This window comes from Coffea arabica, chromosome 2c (genome assembly GCF_036785885.1).
Source record: "Coffea arabica cultivar ET-39 chromosome 2c, Coffea Arabica ET-39 HiFi, whole genome shotgun sequence".
NCBI classification, from domain to species: domain Eukaryota; kingdom Viridiplantae; phylum Streptophyta; class Magnoliopsida; order Gentianales; family Rubiaceae; genus Coffea; species Coffea arabica.
Genome location: NC_092312.1, coordinates 52,954,973 through 52,961,996, shown reverse-complemented (window position 1 = coordinate 52,961,996; position 7,024 = coordinate 52,954,973). Strand labels below are relative to the sequence as shown.

The following is a 7,024-nucleotide window of genomic DNA, read 5'->3' as shown; positions in this document are numbered from 1 at the left end:
AAATAAAAGTTGTAGCCCTTCCTCGTGACTTCAAAACGGTGTGTCACCCACCTTGATCCAACATTCCTAGCCTAACTTTTGATCAAAATGGTTTGGGATAGCAAATCTGGCCGTTTCCGTTTCCATGTACCGTTTTCGCACTTGCATGTGCCAATTTTGCCGTTTTACTTGAGTTATGCCTGTTAGTGGCCGTTTGTGATATATTGTGATGCAATCTTCTATTTCAGACGGTGACGGGCTAGACGGTGCCAGTGGGGCCTACTAGCTGTATACGTGACGTGATCCTTGCATTTTTGCTATACGTACCTTTGGAGTAAGTATTCAGGCCGTTTATGTGTATAAACTGCTATTGTGTTTTGATGTGAATAAAAGGGAGATTTAGGCGAGAGTGTACGTTATCACACTCGACCTAAACCCAGTTTGTACTTATGTTTTTTCATGAGATGTGTATGCATGAATTATTTTGGTGCTGAACCCCTTGAGCTTGGAGCTCGGGGTGACTTTCGTGAATTTGTGAAATATGATGAAGTTGTGGGCCCGATCTCAAGACCTAGACGGACTATTCGAGCCTGCCGGGGCTTGGTTGAAACTAGTCCAACCTAGTCTTGAGGTCACCAAGTTCGTAGGTTCAAGTTGTGAACCAAGTTTGTGACCCGAGCTTATGACTCAAGCTCACGTTTGTGATTTCGTTCGCTCAAGCAAGTTTGTGAGGTGACTAGCCAGTGAGGGTGATAAGGTGTTAGGTGGGAGTACAAGTGGAGTTCTACGGACCCTTATATGTGGTCGACGGAGTGTCGGCAGGAGGTCACGCCTGGCGAACCACTTGGCTTTGGAGCCAACCTGTATCCTTACTTGTGTTGTTACTTATATCTGTTGATTTGACATTTTGTGACATAATTGTTTATTTTAATATGAAATTTCCGTGTTTACCCCTGTTTACTTACTAAGTTTCTAGCTTACCCCTTTCCTTTGTTTTCCTTAACAGGGGCTGACACGGGGAAACTTTTGGCACTAGCACTAGTATAGCGAGGCTTAGTTTGTAATAGTTGGTCAACTAAGATGTTCCTTTTTGTTTTGGTGGTTTGTATAAGAACCCTCCTTTGGGAATGTAAATAGAACTCTTTTGGCGTTGGATATATTATGAATAGTACGCTTTAGGGTTTATCTAGTTTTATTGTTTTGAAATTTTGAGTCCGGACGCGAGTTAGGCAGGCGTCCCACCGATACCCTAGGGTTCGCCCTTGGGAGAAACGGGGGCGTCACATCTCACTAGTCCAACACTAGTGAGAATTTATAGACATGGACTAATTCAACGCTAGACCCCTTAGGAAACATCCACGCGTTAGATCGTGTTTGTGTGACAAATTATGACATTTCATGCATATTTTCTACTTTTTAGGGTCCTTATCATTTTTGCATGATATTTCCCCTATATGTATATCCCCTACCCTTATGTGCAAATCATGACATTAGATTTGCATTTCATTTAAGGAAAGTTAGAACTAGGTTAGATCATTTTTTGCTTGCCTAGATTAGGAGAGTAACCCCTTAAATATGGGATATGGACGAGTATGGCTTCTCTAACCTTAGCATGCTCGTATTCCCTCTATCAAAGGGAAGATTTAAGTCACGAATATTAGTCCCCCGTACCCATTATGATGCATTCCTTTAGGTCATGTATATTTGTATTTTATTATTATTTTCTTTCTTTCCTTGAGTCTCATTGTTGCATATTCGTGACCTCTTCAAATCATTACTTTTAAGCATCACAATTAGTGCGATTGGCACCAATTAAAATTCGAAAAGACATATTGACCCCCCAATATCCTTCTAGGTTTAGGTTTTGCATCCATATAGTGACATCCAAATGTGATAAATTCTTAAGTTAAAATAAGAAATTTTTTTACTAAATCCCGCAACTAGCCTTGGTTAGGTTGAAAGGGTGCCTTGGATTTTATTCTTGCCTTCTCTTTTTTCAAATGTGACTCCCAAACACTTTTATTTGATTTTCAAAAATTTGGAGTTGTTTAAAAAGGGTTTTTTCTACTTTTTTCCTTTAAAAATTCATTTTAGGTGACTTGGTACACCTTAACTAGCGACTCCTATTTTTTCTTAAAAAACCCTTTTTTAAACTTTTAATTTGGGCCAAAATCGTCGCACTTTCTAGTCCCATTTTAGGCCCATTTCTTTATTTACTTTCTAAAGTCCAAAACTCATTTTTCAAATCAAAATTAATTAAAATTCATTTCTTTATTTATTTTCTAACTAAAAATTCATTTTCCTCAAAATTAATAAACAAATTCATAAACACGTTATTTTTTATTCAAAAAATGGGGCACGACAACAATATATATAATATTATTGTTGGATTACTGGCACATGTGCAAAAGTTGAATTTTAAATTCAAATTTTGCATAGTTGTCATTCATCCAATGCTAATAGTATATACGCTGTCAGTGTAGGAAAGATTAATTCATAAAAATAAAGTAAGTTGTATTTAGAAGTTTTTATTTATTTATTTATTTTACGTATAGAAATTAGGTGAGTCATATTTGAGAACTTTTATTTATTTATTTTGTGTATAGAAATAAGGTGAGCTATATTTGGGAGTTTTGGGTAGGTTTTGAGAATTTTATGAGATTTGAGGGATTTAATATGTGACGATCCCACTCCACCCTAGAGTTTACTTGAGAGATAACATCACATTAACTAAAGCTACTAACAATCTATCATACTTAAGTACCGCCTCAAAACAAAAGCAAAGATGTCTCAGTCTAAACCATTTAACATATATAAGTTCCCTTGAAGATACAAGTCAGGATAACCACAACATTTGAGTACAAAAGGAATCTCCCGAGAATAATTTCGGGTCCCGGCTTAACTCTTGGCTATTTCCCACTCCCGTCTTTACTTCCAGCTTCAGAGGATTTTTTTTAACAATCATAATGCTTCCAGTACTTTAATAATGAGAAAAAGTTTAGAAAATCACTAAGACCTAGCACAATCTTCAACATCAATATTTTTTTTTTGAAAAAGGGCAACCTGCCCTGAATTTTATTAAATCATGCAACGATACATTAAAAAGAAAGAGTGGTAGGAAACAATGAAAACCCAAAAATCAAGCCCTAAGTTGAACCTCCCACAACCGAGAAACTCCTAAACGGTCCAGACGTGCCTCTCCTCTGGCTCTGCGGGATAGGGACTCAATCGAGGAGTAGCAGCAATGTCCCCTACCTGCAAGGATGCCAGGGCATCTGCCACCGAGTTGGCCTCACGACTGAAGATGAGCCCTCATCTGATGGAGGAGATGTCTGATCTCCCACAGTACTGTACATACCGGCCATTTTGAGATGGCTTCCGAATTCACTAGTTGGACAAGCACCTTCGAATCTGATTCAACAGTCAAAGCTCCCGTCTCTCGTTCTGCGTACATTTTTAGACCTTCCAGGAGAGATTGCGCCTCCGCCTCCAGCACTCCCAAATCCCCAAACTCTTTGTAATAAGCCGAGATCACCCTCTCGTCATGATCACACAACACCCCACCCCCCGCTGCCTTGCCGATGAGGACACTGGCATCAGTGTTAAGCTTTAGACGCCCTGGAGATGGCTTTTCCCAAGAGACCGGCACCACGCCCTTAGGCCCTCCATAGCTATTGCCAAAGGCCGCCCAAGGACAATCCCGATCACCTGAAAAGGAGGCCGAAGAGAAAGCGCGAGCCTGACCCATCCGGCCCAACAACTCTTCGATCTGAAAAATCACTTGAGACGGAGTGATCGGACATGCGTCAAATCTAGCTTTGTTTCTGCTCTTCCAAATAAACCAAAAAACCAACAGCGGAACAAGAATCTGCACATAAGTGGACGAAACCTTTGAGTGTGAGAAGAACTAGTGGGACAGCATAGCGGCAACACTGGTTGCGGTGAAGGGGAGAAGCCCAAACACCTTGAAAAAGTGTTCCCACACTGCCCCAGCCATCGCGCCGTGCAAGAAAAGGTGATTGATAGTTTCTGGGCCTTGCTGGCAACAACTGCATCTGGAACATAGTGCTATCCCCTTATTCTACAGCAAGCTATCGTGGGGTATTGCGCAACAACCGCCATACAAAGAAGGATACTCTTAGAGGCACGATGGAACCCAGACCGAACGATCGATCCACGAAATATTACGCTTTTGGCGGATGTCCCTCCACGCTGAGGCTACGGAGAAGTTGCCATTGGTTGAGGGTGCCCAAACCATAACGTCATCTTGGTCAAGTGAGAAATGGATGCTAGTGATCTGCTAAACCAAGAAATCAGGCACCAACTCCTTAAGCCGAGGCACATTCCATCCATGAGACGTGAAGAACTCCGCCACCAGGGAATGCGGGGGATTCGTCATCCCCATCACTTGCACCAGAGAGCGATCTCCGCACCAGATGTCATACCAGAAGTCGACCATTCCCTTCCCTAGACACCACCTGATCCTAGACTCCGCAAAGTCTCGAACTGATAGCAGACGACGCCAAGATGCCGGCGGGTGTTGCACCGCAGCGCGCGACGGGTGCATGTCCTTGATGTATTTGCCATGCATGTAGCACACCCATATCGAGTCCTTCCGCCGTAGCCGCCATCATGACTTACACGCAAACGCCTTAGCCGAGTCAGAAAAAGAGCAGAACCCCAGACCCTCTTCCTAGACCGGAAGACAGAGTTTCTCCTACGCCGCCCAGTGTATCCGTTTCGAGTCTACACTTGCGTCCCATAGGAAAGAGTTGCAGATCCTGCCGAGAGCCGTCAGAACGGATTTGGGGGGGCAAATTGCCTGTAACAGATATAGGGGAATCGAGCTAAGCACATGCCAGATAAGGACGATCTTGCCTCCAGTACTCAGGAGCTTCGAGCTCCAATGGAAGAGACGAGCCCGCATTTTAGCCAAAAGGGGGTCAAAGACTACTGTGCCCAATCTTCCACGAACTAGAGGTACACTAAGATATTTAACCGGAAAGGTCTGCCGGGGGAAGCCCAGAGTCGTCTCTACTAACCTAATATGATCCTCAGTTGCACGAGGGCCGGGGCGGGAGAAGAGCGCTCTTCCCTGCATTGACCTTTTGACCAGAATGTGCTTGATACAGAAGGAGAAAATCACGAAGAGCCTTCAGGGATGGTTCCGAGCACCGAGTGAAGTTGATCGTATCATTGGCAAACGCAAGATAGGGCACAGTACCGCCGGCCGAGACATAGCAACTATCCTTGTTGTTGAGACCTAGCTGCTGGAGACCTTGTCCCAGAAACTCCGCTACAAACAAGAAAAGAGCAGGGGACAAAGGATCCCCTTGATGCACTCCCCTACTAGACTTAAAGAAACCTGCAGGTTGGCCATTGATTACAACTGAAAACCACGAGTTGGAGAATGTCCTGAAGAGGAGGTCTACAGTGGCCTATGAAAATCCAAAACTCCGCAGTATAAATAGAAGGAAAGGCCACTCTACTGTATCATACGCCTTTTCCATGTCTAGCTTGAGCACCAAATTGGGTTGAACCAATTTTCGGTCCAACTCTAACACCATCTCTTGAGCCAATAGAATATTGTCCATTATGCCCCCTCCTAGGAATGAAACCCGTCTGCCATGGTGAAATGAGTTTAGGCATTCCCCAGCCGATTAGCTAGAATCTTTGATATGATCTTCGAGCTCATATTACACAGGCTAATGGGCCTGAAGTCCTTCCACTGAAAAGCCCCATCCGCCTTTGGGATCAGTACCAGTAACGCACTGGAGAAATCCCTGGGCTGCTCGATCCCCTTAAAAAAGTCCTGAACAGCCCTTATCAAGTCCTTTTTGATGATCTCCCAGCACTGTTGATAGAATCCCGCCCCGAATCCATCCGGCCCCGGCGCACTATTAGCCTCCATCGAAAACACCACGGCGCACAGCTCCGGTAGTCACCGCAGCATGTCATCCTCCTCCAGTTCTAATCTGGGCAATTCTGAAGGCAAAACAGGTGGGGAAATATGCCCACTCGAACGAAATAGACCCGAGAAAAATCGTACTATAGAGGCCTGAATGTCGACCGTGTCCTGCATCCAACCCAACGCTTCATCTTTAACCCACAAAATATAGCTGGAGCTCCTCCGCTGCTTTACTACTGAATGGAAGAAAGAGGTGTTCGCATCCCCTTCCTTGATCCACCATAGCGCCGCCTGTTGTCGCCAGAACTCGCATTCAATTGCCAACTCTCGTAGATACATGGCCCTTGCCTCATGATGCCGAATCATCGAGAGGTCGTCTCCCCTTGAATCGAATTCCACCTCCCGTTGCTTGTATACTTCCTCCGCCGATTTGACACGAGCAAAAATATTCCCAAACTTCTCCTTGCTCCATTTCTGCAACTGGAGACGAAGGGCTGTCAATTTGGAGTAAAACAAGTTCATCCCGACCCCTGAGCCCGATTGTTGCCAGACTGTGGCTACCGTCTCCAAGAAATTGGGGTGACGATGCCACACATTAAGATACCTGAAGGAAGGAGGAACAGGGGACCCCGATCCTGCTTTGATCAAGAGTGGCGCATGATCTGACCGGTAGGGAGGAAAGTGAGAAACTCTTGTGACTAAGTATTCTGCCGCCCATCTGGAGTTGATGAGAGCCCTGTCCAAACGCTGCCACACCTTACCATTCTTCCAGGTAAATGGACAACCATCGAAGGCCATCGGGGAAAGCCCACACGTGAACATGGAGGAATTGAACTCCTCCATGTTAGAGATATTAGCCGATCTCCCCCCTCTGTGCTCCTCCATGGATGCGATCACATTAAAGTCCCCAGCTACGATCCACGGCTCCGTCACCCTCACACTGAAACCCTCTAAGCAATTCCACAGAGGGCGTCTACCAACTCTCGTGCATTTAGTATAGACCGTCAAAATGTTGACCACCTCACCTAAGGGAAACGTGAGCCTGGCATGCACAACCTGATCCTCCCCCTCCAAAAAAGAGAGCTTGAAGGATCTACCCCAAAGACACCACACCTTGCCATTCAAGAAAGACGCACT

General features: G+C 44.7%; 2 protein-coding genes across 2 annotated transcripts; both read right to left on the bottom strand.

Moving 5' to 3' along the window:
- Positions 1-5,033: 5,033 nt before the first annotated feature.
- On the bottom strand, positions 5,034-5,573 carry LOC113724400 (uncharacterized). Its single transcript, XM_072077028.1, has 2 exons — positions 5,505-5,573; positions 5,034-5,417 (listed from the first exon to the last, which is right to left on the bottom strand). The coding sequence occupies exons 1-2, from the start codon at positions 5,571-5,573 to the stop codon at positions 5,034-5,036; spliced, it is 453 nt and encodes a 150-aa protein (XP_071933129.1).
- A 347-nt stretch (positions 5,574-5,920) lies between these two features.
- On the bottom strand, positions 5,921-6,772 carry LOC140035696 (uncharacterized). Its single transcript, XM_072077027.1, has one exon. It carries the CDS (start codon positions 6,770-6,772, stop codon positions 5,921-5,923), a length of 852 nt encoding a protein of 283 aa, XP_071933128.1.
- Positions 6,773-7,024: the final 252 nt, after the last annotated feature.